Source organism: Stylophora pistillata, chromosome 9 (assembly GCF_964205215.1).
Source record: "Stylophora pistillata chromosome 9, jaStyPist1.2, whole genome shotgun sequence".
Classification (NCBI taxonomy): Eukaryota; Metazoa; Cnidaria; class Anthozoa; order Scleractinia; family Pocilloporidae; genus Stylophora; species Stylophora pistillata.
The window spans coordinates 21,860,236-21,881,369 of NC_142527.1; the positions used below are offsets into that span (position 1 = coordinate 21,860,236).

Sequence of the window (21,134 nt, forward strand, 5' to 3'; positions counted from 1 at the left end):
ATTTGAAATATTGTGTCAGGAGCTGAGGTACTTTCCTAGGTAGCAACTTGAAGTATCCTCTCAGCAACTAGCAGGTGTCCAATGGTGTCCAGGTGGCAAATGAACCATCGCCTTACTTGAGGCGTGGAGGCGCAGTGGCCTCATGGTTCGTGCGCTTGACTCCGGATCGAGTGGTCCGGGTTCGAGCCCCGGCCGGAACATTGTGTTGTGTTCTTAGGCAAGACACTTTACTCTCACATTGCCCCTCTTCACCCAGGTGTATAAATGGGTACCGGCAATTTAATGCTGGGGGTAACCCTGCGATGGACTAGCATCCCATCCATGGGGGAATAGAAATACTCCTAGTCGCTTTATGCTACAAAAACTGGAGTTAAGCACCGGCCTAATGGGCCACTAGGCTCGTAAACAGACTTTACTTGAGACACCAGTCAGTTTGAACAAATGTACACATATTTGTTTTTCCTTGAATGGACTTGCACATTACTGTACTACTTAGCCCTTCTCATCTCAGAAAATTCTGTACATCAATTCAGCATGTTTAATTAATTTTACCTGGATAACATAAGTTTCTCTTTTCCAACCTAAGGGCCAAGCAGACCCTGATGAACCAGGTGCAACTGGAGGTGAAGTTGCTGAACCAAGCAGAAGCAGAGGTGCATCAGGAACTTCCCAAACATCAGCCCAACTGGATCTTGTTCCTGAGGTACACTATTGTAGAACATGACTAGTATGGTATGGTTCATTTCTTACTTCGGGTATGAGGGCTTATAGCCCTGACTTTCTTGAATGTAATATGTGTACATGTACTCTTCTATGGTATGGAAATGCCATTTTATCATATTGAACAAAATTGTGGATGTACTGTACATGTCTGTATTATTTTATGAATAAAGGCTGATAGTTTCGAAAGAAACTGTTTGGGGCTGCGTCGGTGGGAGTAACGAAATAATTTGGATATATCAACAAAGTTGAAATGGTAAATTGGCCACCGTAATGATTACAGAAGCTGACGTTTCAAGCATTAGCCCTTCGTCGGAGCGAATGACGAAGGGCTAACGATCGAAATGTCAGCTTCTGTAATCATTACGGTGGCCAATTTACCATTTCAACTTTGTTGATATATCCAAATTATATTGTATTATTTTATTGTTTAGAGGCCAAGCGCTAGTGTCTTGGATGACAGACGGTTTACACCTCAAGAATTAGAGCTCATCAACCTTCTCAGAAAACACAAAGAAAAGGTTTGGTGACATGTGAAATGATTGCTCTCTTTCTGTCTCATGAAAGCTTTCTTTATTGATTTGCTTTCGTCTAGATACTTGTGTACTTATTATAATTTTAAGCTATTATCATCAACCTGAAAATCAAAACTCAGGCACAAGATGAGGTTTCAAGACACTGTTTATTTGAAAGTGAGATAAATTGATCAATAACTAAAATTAACTTGTCATTCAATGGTACATTGTGGGATAGTGGAGGAATATGGCAAAGGTTAAAGTTCTTGCCATGATTACACATACCATGAGTATTAAGTTCGAAGGAGAATTTGATTTGATTTGATTTTCTTTATGACTGGGAAATTTAACAATAACTAAGTTAAACAGCTGGTATTGCCTTAAAACAAGAAATAATGTTCAGCCCTCCACTTAAGAAAGTATTGTCATCTCTGTATGTACAGCAGGGACTGTAATGGGTCCTTACATACACCTTAGAGCAATCATTTTGGTGTGTACATATTTTAATTGAACCCTAAGGGTGACTAACATCTAATTTCTCTTTACAATATCACCCCTGAATCACAGAGTTGAGGTTGCAAGAATAAAGGAAATGATCACCTTGACTAAGTAATTGAGGAGATTTCAAAAAGAGGTCTAAAAAAGGCATTATGCAGCACCCCCACCTCACAAAAGGTTTGACATCAAATTTTGATTGGCTGATGCCTAGAGATCATGGCTTTATCAGTCATAGCCACAAAATAATTGTTGCAACACATTGATTTTTAAGCGGTGAGGGTGTATTTGGAAGTACCGGTATGTTCAGGAACAATTTTTTTTAGCAATATCTCCAGAACTGTTCAACCAGACATTTGAATTTTTTAGGGGGGAGTGCCAGGGGAGTACCTTTGACAGTTGTGTAATGTGGCATAATTGAAGATGGTTAAACTGTTACCATGGCAATGATTGCAAGATAAACACGGTTTTTTAGTGAAATATAGTTAAAAATGCCATTTAATTATTTTGGGTCAGTTGTTGATATTAATAAATGGCAGATGTTGTTGGCTCAAATACAAATATATGACAAATAATGGTAACAAAGACCATTCAGAAATGCTCATTTTGTTAGGTGAGGTTCATAGGAATGTTCTATTAGCCCTCCAGTATCCAATTTCCCTCATTTAGGCCTTCAACTTCCAAGATCTGATTGTTCTCAGTCTCCTTTCTGGCTGCTACACGTTTTCTTGTAAATAAGCTACGAGAATTGAATGTTAGATCAACCTAACAACTTCTACTTGATATGTTTGCTGGATAATCTATGGATATTTTAGGGAGAAGTTACGTGTCAATCACTTAGGGGAGTTATAGGGTTGAGTTTCATATCCAACTTGTACCAGCCTTACATTGAGCCTATGAAAGCCCCACCAAATCAAACGATTTCTTTGTATTGTAAGAAATAGACAACTTTTTTGAGAGACATGTTTTGGCATGCTTATGCCATCTTCAATCAATTGGTATTTGTTGCCCTGTAAATGAAATTACACATGTTTACATGTAGAAGCTCTTCTAAAGCTCTTGTCCAAGCTGCTCTACAAGATGATGTTTTGGGTGATGGGATGTTCTCCATTTCATGTCAATGATACTGCATCCTTAACTATTTTTAAAGCATCTTGCAGGCACTAACTTCTCACGAGGATTAAGTACTTTTTTTACAATCTCTTACCAATTGCCACTTACAAACATTTTCAAGTTAGTCTTTTTTCACTAGATTTGAGATAAAGCTGTTCCAGTTTGGGGGAACTGGAGTAACTGAACTGAACTTGATATTTTCACTTCATGAGTTATGGATGACCCTCTTCTGACGTGTTCAACAGATTTAAGTGGAGTTTTCCTTATGGCATGCCCTTTGTTGTCTTTCTCGGAGAGCCATCTGTGTGCAAGGAATGGAAGACAGTTCATACTTCAGAACTTTTCTAAGTGTACATCTCTAGATCTTGACACCATAAGTATTCGAATAGGTAATCTTCACTGTGAAAAGTTCCTCATCAGCAGATTTAACCTTGGCCTTCTGACAAAATTGCAGTGTTTTGATATTCATCTTTAGTAAAAGCTCCCAAAATCCAACTTCCTTTGCATTTGCATTTCTTTGCTCACCAATGACTTCATCTTCTCCATCCTGAAAATTTTCTGGCAAGACTATTCCTGCTGCGAGGTTGCCTAATAGCGTGTTGTATGTCTTGTATCAGCACTTAATGGATTCGACATTTGGATCGTCAAGGTGCAAATTAGTTTCTAGATGTCATCTTTGTCCCTATTCATAATTATTATACTTTTACCAGTTTCTTTGTGTGCTTTAATCGTCGTGCTATAAATCCCTCACGTCTTTGGTAACCGTAATTATTGGAGTTTGTGTCCTGTGCATTAAGAAACCATCTTTCCATACTAATGGCTTATGCCAATTTTTTCTACCTTTAGACTTGGAGGCTTGGAGTTAGCATTTACGCTCAGTTCAACAGTCATTGACTCCCTGGTCAATGACTGTTGAACTTCTTGTTTGAACTTCTTTCAATTAAGAGGTCTTATCAGAGCTAACTGAATCCCTGATTAACCAAGCAACTTATTACGACTAGGAGCTCTCTTAAGAGCTCATTGACTTCTTGATCAACCAACAGACTTCTTGCGATCGTTGGCCCTTAATTATCAGAGCTCAATGACTTCTCGTTAACCGACTACCTTCTTGCGATCGGTAGCTCTCATTCGAGCTCATTGACTCCCTGATGAACCAACAAACTTCTTGCGATCAGCAGCTCTTATCAGAGCTCAATGACTCTCTGATCATCATCAAACTTCTTGAGATCGGTAGCCCTTTAACTTCCCCGATTAGAGCTCTTTAACTCCTTGATCAACCAGAAAAATTTTTGCGATCAGTAGTTCTTATCCAAGCTTATACTGATCAACCCACAAACGCTTTGCGATCATTAGCTCCTATAGGAGCTCCATGACTCCCTGATCAATCATCAGACTTAATGCAAAAGGTGGTTCTGATCAGAGCTCTTTCACTTCCCTGATCAACTAACAAACTTCTTGCAATCAGGTGCTCTCATCAGAGCTCGATGACCCGCTAATTAATCATCAAACTTCTTGCGATCGTTGGCTCTTATCAGAACTCTTTAACTTCCCCGATCAACCACGAAACCTATCGCGATCAGAAGCTCTTATCAGAGCTCATTGACTCCCTGATCAACCAACAAACTTCTTGCGATCGGTAGCTCTTATCAGAGCTCGTTGACTCCTGATTAAGCGACAACCTTCTTGCGATCAGGAGCTCTTATCAGAGCTCGTTGACTCTCTGATTAACCGACAACCTTCTTGCGATCAGGAGCTCTTATCAGAGCTGATTGACTCCCTGATCAACCAACAAGCTTCTTGCGATCAGGAGCTCTTATCAGAGCTCATTGACTTTCTGATAAACCGACAACCTTCTTGCGATCAGGAGCTCTTCTTAGAGCTCATTGACTCTCTGATCAATCTTCAAATTCCTTGCGATCGGTAGCTCTTATCTTATCAAAGCTCGTTGACTCCCGATTACCGACAACCTTCTTGCGATCAGGAGCTCTTATCAGAGCTCAATGACTCCCTAATCAATCATTAAACTTCTTGCGATTGGTAGCTCTTATCAGAGCTCTTTAAGATCCCTGATCAACCACGAAACCTATTGCGATCAGAAGCTCTTATCAGAGCTCATTGACTCCTGATTAACCGACAACCTTCTTGCGATCAGGAGCTCTTATCAAAGCTCGTTGACTCCTGATTACCGACAACCTTCTTGCGATCAGGAGCTCTTATCAGAGCTCGTTGACTCCTGATTACCGACAACCTTCTTGCGATCAGGAGCTCTTACCCATGAGAGCTCGTTGACTCCTTATTACCGACAGCCTTCTTGCGATGAGGAGCTCTTATCAGAGCTCATTGTCTCCCTAATCGAGTAACAAACTTCTTGCAATCGGAAGCTTTCCTCAGAGCTCATTAACTCCCATGATCAACCGAGAAACTAATTTCGATCAGGAGTTCTTATTTAAGTTCATTGACTCCGTGATCAACCAACAAACTGCTTGCTATCGGTAGCTATTATCCGAGCTGATTGACTCCTGATTAACCGACAACCTTATGGCGATCGGTAGCTCTTAACCGAGCTCATTGACTTCTGATCAACCAACAAACTTCTTGCGATCAGGAGCTCTCGTCATTGAGTCCTAGATCAATCATTAAACGTCTTGGGATCGGTAGCTCTTATTAGAGTTCTCTAACTTCCCCGATCAACCAATAAACTTAATGCGATCAGGCGCTCTTATCAGTGCTCATTGACTCCCTAATCAGCCAACAAACTTCTTCCGATCGGTAGCTCTAATCAGAGCTCATTGACTCCCCCGATCAACCTCGAAACTTCTTGCGATCAGGATCTCTTATCAGGGCTCATCCACTCCCCAATCAACCATGAAATATATAGCGATCATTGACTCCCTTATCGACCGACAAACTTGTTGCGATCGGTAGCTCATATCAGAGCTCAGTGACTCCCTCGATCAACCAAGAAACCTCTGGCGATCAGGATTTTTTATTAAAGCTCATTGACTCCTCAATCGACAACAAACTTTTTACAATCTGGAGCTATTATCAGAGCTCATTGGCTCCCCAATTGACCAACAAACTTCTGAGATTGGGAGCTCTTTTTAGAGCTCGTTGACACCTTAGTTAACCAATAAACATTTTTACGATTAGGAACTCTTATCAGAGCTCCCTGACTACCCAATCGACCGACAAACTTGTGGAAATCCGGAGCCCGTATCAGACCTCAATGACTTCCTTATCAACCAACAAACGTCTTGCGATCGGCAGCTCTTATCAGAGCTCAATGACTCCCCGATCAACCAAGAAACCTCCAATTGACCAAAACATTTATTAGATTGTGAGCTCTTAGCAGAGCTAATTGACTACCAAATCGACCAACAAACTTGTTGTGAATGGTAGCTCTTATCAGAACTCATTGACTCACCAGTTGACACACAAAGTAATGACGATGACTTGTTGACTGGGCGATTGGCACACATAAATTCTCTAATTGGTACAGGTCCATGATGTAAACTATAAGCCCGGTGTCCTTCATGCTCTGCTCTAATGAACTTTAGAAGAACCTGAAACAGGACTGTGTTAGTGTAGCTCTCCCCAAAACTTGAACTGTGTGCTGATGAACTCTTTTTCTCAAATCTGCTGAACTGCAGACGAAGGTCTTTCGATATATCATGTAGCAGAAGATATGTATCGTTCCCCTTTCCAGTGGTAGATACCGCCTAGTATGTGTGGATATCTTGTGGACTGCACTAGAATTTGCTTCTTCTATATGAGGTACAGGCACCGAACTCTTTCATCTTCAACCTCCGCAGAGCTTTCATCAAAAGCTTAGGTGCTCTAACTCCGCGGGTGAATGGCTTTCCTTCAAGTAGTGTGATTGTTGAGTAAAAGCCATAAGGACCGAGTCCAGTGAACATATCTTGTAGACCACTTTCTTGAAGTTTCTTGGCTATTGCAGCTGGAATGTTTGATGCAATATGAAACCCCCAAACAATTTATAACGTTCTCAAACCCGTCAGGGTACCTCCTCTTAATTTTAATGTCAGTGGTAAGGTATATTTCAAGTGAGCAACATCTGCCATTTATTCTTTTCAGCATTTTGAACCTATATTTCACAAAATCACGTTTTTTTTGGTTTCCTTAGAAACCGTTGCCATCCCAACGGATAATCAACCAACCAAAATTTTCCCAAATTAGCTAACTGCTAAGGCTACACCACGCGTCCAATTTTTTGTCGTTGTTGTTGAGTAGTTTCAGATGTATTGCTGAAATGTGCCCAAACACTGAATATTGGTACTTGGTACTTCCAAAAGGACTTCACTACCACCACCACCACCCACTCACCCCCCCTCCCCCCTTCCATAGAAAGTCACTGACCCCACAATTTGTGACTACAATTAACAGAGTGATGTCTTCTAGGTGTCAGGCTATCATAATATTATTCTGATGGCAATCCTGTTGTGCAGTGGGGGTAGGTGCTACCAGTAAAGGAAAGTCTTGATTGTTAAACTAATTCTCCTTATGAGTACCATGGGAAATGTATAGAGAAAAGTATGGAGAAGAGGTCATCTGAACTTGGGGAAAACTTATATCTAGTAAAGGGTTAAGTTATATAAAGCAATGAGTTAACTTGCTATCTACATTCATGATTGATGTTTTGGTGCAGTGGAGGGCTGCAGATTCTGGGGATGAGAAGGAAACAGATGAAAGAGAGAACCATGGAACAAAGAGAACAAATCAGCCAACAGCGGAACAAGTATTTAAACGTTTTTGACATGTTTGTTTTCTTATTTACGGCAGTTATTATTGTTCTTGTTGTTTTAAACTGGGGACTAATTTTAATTGAATATTCATAGGCACCTCATCCGGAGACAAGTTCAGAAGTTGCAGATAGTGAGGTACAGTGTACATGTAAATTCGTTTCCCATCTTAAAGTGCCCCTGAGACGAAAATTGACCATTTTATTTTGGCCTAAATTGTTTACAAAATGTTGAATTGAGTCAAGTTAAGACCCTTTTTGCCATTAAAGCTTAAAACAAACCTTCGATGACTAATTTTTACCGCTTCAAAGTCGTCCAAAAATCGTCCGCCATTGCTGAAAACATGTTCCAGCCGAGCCCGCGAAAACGTCATCATGACGTTAAAGGCTGAACAAACTTATGCTTTGCTTTGTCACAACTCTCTTTGTTCGCTGCATAGAGAATCACACATATTACTTTTTTGAGAACTGTTTCGTTGTCAGTCGGGAAATGTCGACTTTTTGAGACGATGAATTGTCCCAGAAATCATCTGAAGCTTCTGTGGATAGTTTTGCGCCGACAAACGATTAATTTTTGCCATGCGAATAAAGATAAACAGAGAACGGCACGGACTCCCCATGTGGCTTTTGTGGTCGCATCGCTTTATTGCCTTCGAACTGTATTTTTGTTTGTCGCAAGTGATTTTCCTTTTTTGTAAGAAATCATCGGGTGATTAGTAAAAATAGTTTTCGACAGTGGCTAATTGTGTATCCGAAGGCGGATATTGGGAGTTTGTGAAAGCCATTTCTAAGCCATCAATGTGTTTTCCCCGATGCATTTGGTCAATGATCTCATTAACCCTTTCCTACGTGTTTTTTACTATCGGTGCTTTGAGAGGTTTGAAGTGAACTCTGTTGTTGAGTTGCACTTTGGCCTCTTTTGTTTTTTCTGTCTTATTCATGATGACTATTGTTGTGTTGCTTCGGTGAGGTTTAAAGCAGAGTTTGTTTCAACTCTTTTAGAGCCGTGACCTCATTGCGTTACAAAGTATTTTTTGGCTTAGATGTAGTCTGCAAGTAGCGTTATGACAATTTTCCAAGTAGCTCTGAAGGGCGATAGAAGACTGAACCGGTGGCATTCAGTTTGATATGAAACAGAAGTGGTTCTTTGTTTTGTCCGTGAAAGGTGTAATGGAGGCGCATTCATCTTGCGAATAAATCTCGCAAAAGTTGGCCTGATTTTAAATTCGTTTGTCACGGGCGTTTTGTGATGAATTTGAGACCCTTTGTTAGCACGCTGACTTGGCTGTCAGATGGTTGATAGTTTGACAGGTTTTTAAAGAAATTTTCATTTTCTCGGTTTTTTGGCTGCAAGCCTACATTTTAAAGTGTTTTTACGCTCTGTGTCTTAAGCTGTTTGTTCTGCTTTCGCTGATATTAAAGCCAGCTCTTTTTAGAATCAGAGCACAATTATATTTTTCATCTCTTTTGTATAAAAGCGAGCTCTTTGAGGTCAGAAATCTCCATCCTCAACTCGGCTATTTTATCATTCTTATTTACAATGTTCACCGAGTACTTTCCTTTGTGTAAGGTATTCTGCCAGAGAGTTGTTAAAAGTGGATATTGATCAGCTCATATGTAAAGGTGACAAAATCCGTGGAGGTTCGTAGACTTCGCTTTCCGGCGTCGAGATCGCACTGAGGTCGGTTTTTCTTGTCCCTTCTCTTCTTGAACGGTAGGCACTGAACCTGACAGAATTCTTCGCCTAGATCCTTCAAAGTACACAGATCTCTCGAAACAGTCCTCCGAGAAGTGTTCGGAGTAGATCACAAATATTTCTGTAGGATTGAAGTTTACTCGGCGAGGTCGCACAAATCGCATCCGTTTTTCCCGCACTGATCTATTTGCAAGGCTCCGATGCAGAGAAATACCTGCAGCATGGTCTGCACGATTACTTCAACTTTGAATAACACATCGATGCCCAGTCGCTTTTGTTTAGTTTTAGTAAGAATAGAGTAAAGCACTCTGTTATGTTTGCTTGACATTTTTCCATGTGAGATTTTCGTGTTGAGCCTTTGACGTCACTTCCTCTGAGTCCTTCGATCAACTTCCGGAACATGATCAAATAATGGCGGACGCGAAATCGTGAATTTAAGGGCACGAAAAAAAATATTTCTGGTGCTCGGTCTAAACTGAAATTTGGCAGAGTAGGTGAAGGAGACACAATGAACACGAAAATGGAAAAAAATGATGTACGAAAATTTTGATCTCAGAGGCACTTTAAAGGTCCTATTGTTTCTCCGGCTTAGGCAATACCCAATTGTCTGGGTTGCGTCGTCCTTTTCACTCCCAGGAGTGATCAAAACGGAGCTTCTCCTCACACTTTCAATACACCGAATGCAAATATGGCGTCCAATTTGAGTTGCCATTGTTCTGGACTGACTAGCCTCTCACACATGTAATAATCCTTTTGTATTTCCACGTGAAGACGAGGCTGGTCAGTCCAGAACAATGGCAATTCAAATTTGGACGCCATATTTGCATTCGGTGCATACGTTTTAAGGTAGGAAGGTGCTTAGAATAGGGAAGTACGTCAGTACGGGAGTACTGTTTGATTTAACAGCAAATTCTCAGAGTTAAACTTTTAAAGAATTTGTGGCAAACATTGAAATTTTTACGTTAGATCACTAGAATGAAAGGGGTCAAGATCTTTTGCCATTTCCTATTTATGTGGTTTTCTTTTTTTTTTTTTAGACTAACTTCTGCTCTATTTCCTTCCCGCAAAAAAAAATTAATTAAATTTAAAAAAATACTAATCACTCACTCCCTTTGACACAGATAATTGTAATTAAAAGTATTTTGTAGAAGTGGTATTTAACAAATCGACATTGGTCTAGCGTGGTTTGTACTCTTATCGGCTACCATATTTGTCATCGAAGCTTTCAAAAAATGTTTGGTTTTTTTTACCACAATATTGACGTCAAATATAACGATTCGTACAGTACGTGACGCGTTGCGTGACACGTTGACGCGAGCAGTGTTGTCTGTACTTCCAGTTGTGATACAATTTCTTTTTTTTTTTTTTAGGCTGCTCTAGCCCTAGCAAATGCAACTCAAGAAAGGTTGGAACTTGAGAATAAGTTAATGGTCTTAGAGGCAAAAAAGGAGCAGATGGATACTTTGCTAAAGGAGCTGCAGTCTCTTAAAGAAGCACAATTAAGAAAAGGTACGTCGCACATGTTCAAAACACACTGCTATTCCTGTGTTTGAAAAGGGGATCATAAACAATGTTACAACGAAACCCTCGAAGATTTCTTGGAGAAGGAGGAATGAAACAAATTACTGGCTTGTTGTAGTGTTCTGCCTAGTGTGTGGAGAAATTGCACGCATTGGGTGGAGAGGCCAAGTCATTCAAGAGAAGCAGCATTACTCATCCTTCAGAACCATGACAGGGTGCGCAGTACGAGGCTTTCAGCTCAATTCGTTTCTATCTCTAACGTTGGTAATTAGTTGACAGCGCTAATTGTAACAGAGTGTGATCTTCTAGAATCCTTAGACGCTGCTGGGGGTGCAAGTGCAAGTGTGAATGAGTCCAAACAAGAAGAGGATGAACCGCTTGCCACGACATCTCAAAAGCTAGATGATGAGCGTATCCTAGAGGCTCTAGAAGTTCACGAGAAACTAAAGTAAGGATCATGCAATGTAAGCCACTTCATAAAATGCCATGAGGCATGCTTACAACGGTCGGCCGACAGGTTTTTTTGCAAGGAGTTGTTCTTAATAATTACCGTTCATGCCCAGGCCTACCGTTTACCAATATCAGTCAAGTCTTCATTTTCAGACGGACTCTTAAGAAATCGGCTTCTTGTATCGTGTAAGAGCCCAAGAAACTACTTGTAGCACTTTGATTTTGAATGAAAAAATGAGCAGTCAGACGTCCTTGTACATACACTTCAAACACAGCGTGTACCAAACAATGCAAAAGATAGATTAAGGAGCATTTGGATATTTCTTGGTGTGGTATATTAACTCTGACTTTGATTATTAAGTGTACTCTGCTTCATGTATTTGGGATCTGCTGCTTCCTTAACTCCTTGAGACCTACGTATGACTATAAAAATTTCTCTTTCAAACACAGAAGCCTGCAAGAAGTGAGAGATCGCTTGAGTCAGTTGCGGGAATTGATTGGTCAATATCAGGTAAGAAATTATCGAAGTGAAGTCAGCTTCGTTTGTCTCATTATTGCATTTAAATGACACGGTTTCGGCTACCTTAAAATGAATTGACTTTTTGGGGTTCTGTAACGCGTTCGTTGATTTTGCACATGTAGTTGAAAGAGAAAACTTCATTGTCTTATCAGAAAATCTAAAACCTAATATGCACGTACAATCAGCAACAAAACTGGGACACAATAACTTGTGCAAGTTATTTATACAAACATAGTAAAATAGTCGCACGAGGAAACAAATGTAGGTACATCTCTCTATTTAGTTGACTTTTTCATCCAGTCACAACGGGCTGCAATCTGAATATAAGCAAGACGTAATTTACACTTGACTGCTTTCATACTCTCCAGCCAACTTTAAGTGAAGTGGACAGACCAGAGAATGGGGCACAAGTTCAACCTGAAAGAGAGCGTCTCAGCTTACCCGTTCAGAGCACTGAGGAAGAGGAAGAAATGGAAGGTGCAGTTGGAGGAGGTACTGGTGGAACCGACGAGGACTTAAGTAGCATTGAGTGGATGCTTAGTGCTGGTGTGGAAGACCCCGATCTGATGGCAAAAATAAGGTAAAGTGCTGTAGAGTACAGTACCGTACCGCTCTAATAGTACATGTACATCTAGATTGACAGTCTCGAATCGAAGATCGATTCCCAACAGTTTCGTGAAACGAGTTTTGAGTTTCGAGATTTGAGTTTCGACGTTCGAGATGTGAGTTTCGGGTTGCAAGACGTTGGAGACGTTTTCGAGGAAAAAAGTAAGGGACAAAGTGCTTGACGCATGGCATCGTTTATGATACACAAGTCCCTTGCATGTATGCAATTTTTTTTTTATTTCACACAGGACTCGCGCTCGAGGCAAGCCGCTTTTTTAGTGTTAAGGATACTAAATACAGACAGAATGCATTTACATGTAAATCCGCGTTTACAACACGTTGTGCAAGAACATTTGAACTTTGCGTCTACGAGCAAAGGCAGTTTCCATGGTGTCTTCAAAAAAGGGAGCCCGTATAGCACTCTTTTTCATTTATTTTTGACAAGAGGAGAGGAGCGTGATGCTCTCAGGATTTTTACTAAAAGGGTATTGAAGTGGGGGGAGGGGAGGGGAGGGAGTGGGGGGAGGAGGTGGGGGGTTGACGTTCACCCAGTATATTCATGCTTCTCTTCATGGCTAAAGGGAAACGGCTAAGGTAAAGAAACAAATTACTTGTGTTTTACTCTCTACACTTCTTTGAGGAGGTGATTTTAGCTTTACTTTTTATCAGGTTACTTCAGTTTTCGAATGTTTTCCCTTTGTAACTTTACAATGATGTACTGTTTCTGCTTATTCTAAGGTTCTCCCTTTGTTTTACAAATTTTCCAGGTCAGCATGGTAATGACAATTTTTTCATTTTATTTGGAACATTTAGACAAGTTTCTGTGGCATGTTTTGTTTTCTCCTGTACATAGGCAACTTCAAGAAGCAAGGGCTAGGGTTACTCACCTATTTAAACAAACAAATGAAAATGTTCAGGTATGTACGTATGAGGAATGTAAAAGGGTATTTTATATTGCTTATCTGTGCCTCTTTTAAAAATCTTTTTCTGGCGGAATAAATTATGCAGTATTGGCTTTCGTGTGAAAGATTTGTAAAAAATAACGAGCTTCGGTAAGCTGTTTGCTACCTTGGAAAGGACAAAAGAAACGTTGATATCCGAAATAACCAAAGACTATCCCGCCTGCATCCCAAAAAAATCACAATATTGCACCAAGTATTAATTGTGACCCTTCCTGCACTCTTGTCGACATTCGTTAAGAACGTTTAAGTGCCTTTTACTTTCTTTGTAGCCGTCACCCGCTAGGGTGAACAATGAACCTGTGCCGACCCAGGCTGCAGAGGAAGAATCTGAAGCAGAGACTCAGACAGACACTGATGCTGAAAGTGCAGTGAGTGGTGGTAGTTCAAGTGTTAATGCTTTAGCTTGGCAGGATGATCCTGAATTTCAGGCTAAAGTCAGGTGTGTTGAGAACATTTTCAATCATTTTGGACTGCTTTTGATATTATCTTTCAAGCTACAATCCTCTCCATTGGTCTTTAGGACCCTCCACTTTCTAAAACTTATGCTAAAAGTCCCTACTTACTACTCCTTCATACAAGTATCATTGAAGCTATAAAGCACTTCCTCCCGAACAGTGTTACTAGCGAGGGTAGTGATTTACGTGGTTAAAATCAGCATTACAAGGGGACAATGAGTGGAACATACTTATAAAAATAGACTTGTATTTGCGTATTCTTTTACACAAGCGTCCTAATTGTTTGTTGTGGATTATAGAAATAACAGCCAAAATTACGGAAAGCATTTTTGCCCATGATTTTTGTATTTATTTTGTTTCTGTTCTAGTTGTTTTTCTGTTCTGTTCTGCCTTTTTCTTTTTTTCTTTTTCTTTTTCTTTGCTTTCAATTTGTATAAGGAAACAAGCTAAAGATATTTTCATTTTCTTTCTTATTTAACATCGACCAGAAAACTGAATTCTGCCAAGCAGAAGTTAAAACAGCTACAGGAACTTGTCAAGAAAATACAGCAGGTACTAGTAACTTTTGGTAAAGTGATGCAATGTGCAGTGTTACTCACATAGATGTTGACACTCTTTCTCTGAAATCCAAACAACTTCCTGTCACACAGTGTTGTGTAGTGGTCATTATCCAAGGTACTAGACACGCATTGTTCAAGTACACACGCGAACTAGAGGCGCGTGTGTACTTGAGTGTACGTGCGTGCGTGCGTGTTTGTGTATTGGATCATGGTTCGTACAATCTTGAAAAGGTCTTGAATTTTAACGGTCGTCTTGAAAAGTCCTTGAATTTGGTGAAGTCCTTGAAAAATACTTGATTTCTTTAGTAGGTCATGAAAAGTCCTTGAAACTTAGCAACTTCTGTGCGCCTTATCGCTTTTGTGATAAATTAAACGATTTTGCTATAGAAAATTTGTCCACTAGTAGCTACCAAAAAGCGAAAATGTTCGGTATAAAACATGAGTGGTACATGAAGCAAAGTTGGATCTGTGCCTCAATTTCATGCGCAAGGCCTCCGATGTGGGGTAGTCCACCATGTGCTTTTGTTTTAAGGGGCAACGTAAACATGTATAGTGGTTTGGCTATGTTTTGGTCGATGAATTTTTCATTTCCCTTTGTTTTCAATTTAATTGAGCGATGGGCAAATGTGTATTCAGTCGTAGATGGTTTAGATTTATGAATAAAACTTAGTCCTTGAAAACCATTTTTTGTCCTTGAAAAGTCCTTGAATTTTGTTTGTCTGAAGTTGTACGAACCATGTGGATGATTAATTTCTTAAGTACCTTTTGCTATATTTTGTTTACCACGTTGGCATTCCATGTGTATTTTCGTAATGTGCACTTCAAATGTTCCCTGGTACATGTAGTATTTTACGTGGACATGATATAAAACGTATTGTGTAACTTATTTCCATGGTGAAATAAGCGACAGACTGTCCATAATGTCCAGATTTATTCCTTTAGTTTCCAGAATCCTCTCCAACGCTGCCAGCAGAGTTGGCAGAGCTGAGTTTCGATGAAGACGATTTCGATGAAGACGACGATGGTGATGATGATGATGACGATGATGAAGCCGAGGAAGGAGAAGAAGATGATGACGAGGATGGAGATGAAAGCAACAGATCTGAGACTTCATATGACAATGAGCGAGGGAATGTGCAGAACGAAGACGAAGAAGTTTCCACGGCTACCGAGGACGAAGAGGCTGGTGAAGATGCCGCAGCTTCTGCAGCTCTTAACAGAAACAGAATGTTGGATCTTGAAGGTTGGTTTCAAGTTGAACTTCAGTTGTTTCGTTGTAGACACTTTCCCTACATTCCCCGAGACGTTAAATGTGGCAGCTTTCTTTCGCCAAAGCTTTCGACATTTTTCATTGAAAGTAGGCAGCTACCCTGTGTTGAATTCCTGGGATAAAGTCTCTGTTGGAGTTTATTATGGTTTAAGTGTTTTGGTGTGATTGAAGGTGGTAGTGTTTTTGTTTGTGCTGTAAAGTTCCCGACAGGTTTTGACTCATCTTAAAACGGAGAACGTTCCCTTTAAAAGTAAAGGTCCAACGAAAGTTGTGCCTTCAACTTGAAAGTGATGAGCCGTTTTATCAAGGAGTGATCCAAATCCGTAAAACACCCATGTTGTTAATTGCCTTCCTTAGTTACTGAAACTGCTAATTGTTTCTTATTCGTGGTGAAGACTACTATATTTCAAATTTCACACATTCTAAATTTCTAACAGCTTATGTACAGAACGCATGTAGGGTAATGGAAATTAGTTACCCTCAGGAAGTCCATTTGTACGTTGCATTGCGAAAACACTGCAGCATACATTAAGGCTCGCTACTTTCGGAAGGTTCCGGTATAATTATACTATTGAACAAGTGATAACAAAGTATTTCTAAAGTGTTTATTTCTATTCAGCGACGGCCTCGTGACAACAATCAGGAAACAACCAGTAATGATAAACTTACGTTTGCATCACAGTGTTCGTACTACTAAATAAGCGAGATTCGATTATACTCTTGAAGTATGTAAGATTAAGTGCCTTGATTTCTGTGTATTAGAGAGTGACCAGGAAGCAGTGTACCAGAGGTATTTGCAGAAACAAACGGCAGAGCTTGAGCAACTGCAACAGGAAAGGCAAAGGTTACTGAAAGTTCAGGAAGAACTGGCCAGAATAAGCAGACACACTGAAAAACACAAGACAGTGTCCACACAGGTACAAAAAATGGGTTACCGTAACAGTCACTGTCGAGCGTGGGGTTGGGGGAAGTGGGTAGGGAAAGTATGTATACCAGGTGTAGATAGGCGCCTAGCGTTCCGTTAATTGCCCTAGAGTCGATTTCTGTTCACCACGTAGCGAAGAGGAATGGAAACGTTTCTTTCAGGTGCATGTGTCATTTTTAATTTTTTTTGTAGTTAGAAACACAGCATGTTTAGCATCGATTTTGAACGCTTTGGCATTCGTTTGATTATGATTCTCTTTCACCCACCACTTTTTCTCAAAATTGACAAAAGTAATCCTTGCTCTATATGTTGTCACTCTCGTGAAAAACTGTCCAAAGTGTATCTGTAAGTTTTGCCCTGCCTCGACAAGTTGGCCCCTCGCAAACTGGCTTAGGTGGGTGCGAAGCAATTTATTCCTAAGGTGAACTATTCAAAAACTCCTTCAACCAACGAAAGGACTGATCTTAATATACCACTTCCTTTAATCCGGTTTGGAATTTAAAATGCTCGCAAATCATTTTAAGACCCAAGCGTTCTCTTTCAGACATTTCAAGCTTCACAAGGAAAACCACAAAAACCCGTGACTGCGGGAATAATGCTCAGACCCGGTGCATTTTCCACCAGCGGAGGTGCTCTCTCAAAGAGACCAGTCATGATCCATGCACCAGTGAACAGGGAAATTTCAACGCAGACCCCATTTTACGGTTCTGACCTGAGGGTTGCAAGATCTGTTGACTCAAGTGAACCTCCTAGAGGTTTGTTTTTTATTAGTGTCTGTACGAGGCATTAGAAGGAATGATTCCATACACAACTGTAAAAATAGACTTTTTTAGTCCGAATGTTATGAAAATAGTGGAGGATAAGATTACAATTTAAGATGCTGTGAGTGGTTAACGAGGAAACTGCCTGAAGCAGGTTGGCTTGGTCTAAATTTTTTGCATAATATATCTTGAGAGCTTCGTGTTAGTCTTCCTAGACCAATTTCAGGGAGAAGAGAAAGAAGAGCAACATCTGTGCAGTATAAGCAAAGTCGCGTATTGGAGACTTACTGTAGGCCTAAGGTTTTGAGGATTTTATAGCGGAGCTTTGAGTGTGCGCACAGCTAAGCCCCTTTCTTGTAAAAAATGGTCGTAATATCCCACCAGGGAACAAAACGAAGTGACAGGCTAACGTGGTATAAATCTTTAAGAAGCAAAAGCCAAATAGGATTAGAGTTAAACCAACGCTTATGATACCCTTAAAGAATTGATGTCAGGCTGATTTTGATAACAGCTCGTCCAAGTGCGTTAGTGTGGTCAGAACTGAGACGTCAGAGAGAGTTGCACGAGGAAAAGCTAAAGAAAAGAAAACAAAAGTTTTTAGAGAAGCGAAAGAAGTCGGGGCTCGATGATTTGTCCGAAGGTGGGACATACTCTGTGAGGAGTGGAAGAAGTGGTGACATCGATGAAGGGTTTGGTGTGAGTATGATGAGTGCTGACATTACCACCGCTACGTGGGGCGGCTCGACTCAGCCCAGCAGTACTCAGAATGACTCAGCAGTATCCGCGGATGAATCTGATGAGGGGAACGAGGTAGCACAGGTAAAGCACAAAGAGAAGGATAGGATAGGATAACTTTATTTATACACGCTTTTTCCATCAGTTGATTTAGTTAATTCTATACTAGAAACCTATCTATCTAACTACAATAATGATTTGATAATAACAATTAAAATAAAAGAAATAAATAAAAAATTATGCTTTTCATGGAGGCCGTGTCTAAAATTTACTTAGAATTAAGATCTTACTTTAAACTGTGGCGATTTAATTTAGATTTGAAATCAGTCAGAAATATAGAGGCAAAATATATCAGTCAGAAATATAGAGGCAGCCTTGTGGCTTCCTAAAGAACATGACTTTACAGTAGCGCGTTTTAGGAATGGCATTTAAGGTCGATGATAATCTTTCTCTGCCCACTCTCTCTTCCTTGAGTTTCACTTAGGGGTTTTATTAAAAGTCGGTTACAGACCGCTGCCAAAAACACTTCGTACCTCCGTCTCTTTAACTTGTGCGCTAGAGAGGCTCTCGTGTACAGCGCCCATTTCACCATCGAGAGCTGCTTATGGGAAAAAGATGCCGAAACCCCTGATATGGTAGCGGTAAGAGCACTAAAATCGCTCGGGAACACACCCGTCCGGCAGAATCTCATACATACGCAAGAGTTGCCTAATCCAGGCCTGATACGTTATACATAAGATTCAAAATGTTACAACGTGTCAACGAAGATGTTTTTTCCCCTTTAGTAGGAACTTCTTGCCCGAATCATAACTAACTTTTCAAGGCTTATTTTCTCCCTAAAATTCATGTGTATCCTTGTGTCCTTGGGAGTGATACTCTATTGAAAAGCTCCACGTTTAAGGGTTGACCTGTTTTGCAAATTACGAACTTAAAGCTTGGTCTTCAAATGAAATATTTGTCTTTTGGTCACTAAAGATCGCCGTAGAAGTAGAAGATGATTATCCGGACGGAATCGTCCAAGCTGAGGAGGAGGAAGAGGAGCGTCTTGAACCAGAGGCTTTCTCAGGATCAGCTCAAGCTGTGTTTAGAAGCAGAGAGAGAGTCCCTCGTATGACCGCATTTAGAGGCAGTGTGGATAGCACCTCTCAGCCCAGTAGTGGCAAGAAACGCAAGATTGATGGCACTACAATATCTGGTCGGGCTTAAATCTTTGCGCTCATTTACCTATTAATGAAGATTCTAATTTTACTTGTTGATCTCGTTTTTCCTCGCTTAAAGTGTCGCTTGTATTTTCCAAGTTTGTGTTTCAGACAGGATACGCTTACTCCCTTGCAGTTTTTGCCCCAATTTTTATCATCCAAAGTGGCGTGACGTTCCACTGATATTTGGCAATACTTTGTAGTCTGGCTCTGCCCTTTTGTCGTAACATTGAACCCCTCGAGTGTTTGTCTAACAACACTTGCAGTTATTTTATTTTCCTAACATGAATATCTACGCCTGTCAGTACTAGAATATTTACATTTGTAATGATGCTGGGCTTACATTTAACTTTTGGGCAACAGGAAATGTAAGCACTCGAGTCACATCTGTATATTACCAATCTATACTCTAACTTTAAGGTGGAGCACGAAAAAGGGAAAGAGAGAGAGGTCTCACTTTTGAAGACTGGCCAAGAACATTCTACTTTGATAGGAATTCCCGAGGAAGAATTAGACAAGAGGTACGTTCCCTAAAACTATTTAAATACGAACGAAAAGGTCCATAAGTTTGCTTTTTAGACATAGGAACCACATTGCTTAAGGTCTAAAATGAAAGGGATCTGTTTTTACAAATGAGTGAGCAAGAAGAGTTGTGTAGAACGTTAGAATGGTGGGTGAGTAGAAAGTACTAATGATAAGCATAAGTTTGATCAAGTCTGAATCAAGAATATTGTGGATAGCTGTGAAAGCCCAGAATGTCAGTTAGGTGTAACTAACTCCGAGATATTTCAAGCAGCTATCTCCTTGGGGTTTGTTTATCTGGAAGCAGGGGTTTCACTAAAAGCCGGTTACCGTCGGTCTCCTCCCGCCTATGACACTTCTTACCACTGCTTTCCACACAGCGCAGTCGCCTACTACAACAGCGGCAGGCTCTTATGGAAAAAGTGATTGAAACCCCTGCGTGAGGGATTTCTCTGGTGAACGTAAGCACCTCAATTACGGGTCCTATTGATTTTGAAAGTGAAAGTTTCAATAGAGAAAGATGGTTTTTCGTCTTGTCACGAGCGAGGGACAAATATTAAATTCCCATGAAGAATGGAATGGTCAGACCTTTGGATTCCGCGCTCCGATACTCTTGACACTGAGTCACAGACTCTATATGACACGTACTGCCAGGATCGACAGTGTTGATAGCGTCATGTTTTGTAAGTAGAATAAGAAAGATGGCAAGTTTTGAATTTTGTCCCACGCTCGCGACTAGACAAAAAAACCATCTCTTTTAGTCTATTTCTTTATCGAGCTCAAAACTTAGTCTCTTTCTTATTCTATTGAAAGTTTTAATGTTGGAATTATGCTACACTGTAGCCTTTGTGGTTGATACGATCCGAAATGGCTGAAGGTGTTTAATGTTCTTCGTTAGAACTTCACGCCAGCTGAGCAGCTTATCAAGGAGCGAGAACAGGAGCAGTTTAACATGGAAAGGCAAGCATGGGAGCAGCACTGCGAGCGTCTGCACCAGGAGGTGTCCGACCTCTCCACTCTGTGCAACGGACTCCTCAGGGATCAACAGTTGCTGGTGTCTACAGTAATTGGCAGGAGTGTTCCCACCGGACCTGCGGCAAGCCCGAATCTGAGCAACATCCCTGGACCTAGTCTTGGTAAACTCATTAATATTCATTGCCTAGATGTAGTTTTATCTATATCCCGCTTTGCTGAGTTGGTTGCACGATGAGGAAATGCGCCTCTAGGAAATCGTTTTTTAATCCTGTTGCAAATTGAGCAGGTCTTAACTGGATAAGATTTTCCGAAACGAGACATAAGATTAATAAATGTTCGTTATCATTTTGAAAATCGTGACTTGGCCTAATTCCC

The 21,134-nt window shown here is 40.5% G+C and overlaps 1 protein-coding gene across 5 annotated transcripts in view; it reads left to right on the top strand.

Moving 5' to 3' along the window:
* Nucleotides 1–21,134, top strand: part of LOC111345588 (uncharacterized) — a 46,517-nt gene that overhangs the window by 9,583 nt on the left and 15,800 nt on the right. For 4 of the 5 annotated variants that reach the window (XM_088732641.1, XM_022952870.2, XM_022952872.2 and 1 more), the window contains 18 exons: nt 587–703; nt 1,155–1,241; nt 7,510–7,599; nt 7,700–7,741; nt 10,669–10,807; nt 11,129–11,267; nt 11,720–11,780; nt 12,158–12,369; nt 13,249–13,312; nt 13,627–13,796; nt 14,301–14,364; nt 15,315–15,615; nt 16,405–16,559; nt 17,112–17,322; nt 17,840–18,147; nt 19,039–19,258; nt 19,683–19,783; nt 20,683–20,920. In XM_088732641.1, coding sequence (XP_088588767.1) covers nt 587–703; nt 1,155–1,241; nt 7,510–7,599; nt 7,700–7,741; nt 10,669–10,807; nt 11,129–11,267; nt 11,720–11,780; nt 12,158–12,369; nt 13,249–13,312; nt 13,627–13,796; nt 14,301–14,364; nt 15,315–15,615; nt 16,405–16,559; nt 17,112–17,322; nt 17,840–18,147; nt 19,039–19,258; nt 19,683–19,783; nt 20,683–20,920 — 2,719 coding nt within the window. The remainder of the gene's footprint in view (nt 1–586; nt 704–1,154; nt 1,242–7,509; nt 7,600–7,699; nt 7,742–10,668; nt 10,808–11,128; nt 11,268–11,719; nt 11,781–12,157; nt 12,370–13,248; nt 13,313–13,626; nt 13,797–14,300; nt 14,365–15,314; nt 15,616–16,404; nt 16,560–17,111; nt 17,323–17,839; nt 18,148–19,038; nt 19,259–19,682; nt 19,784–20,682; nt 20,921–21,134) is intronic. The other variant, XM_088732640.1, reaches the window with a different exon arrangement.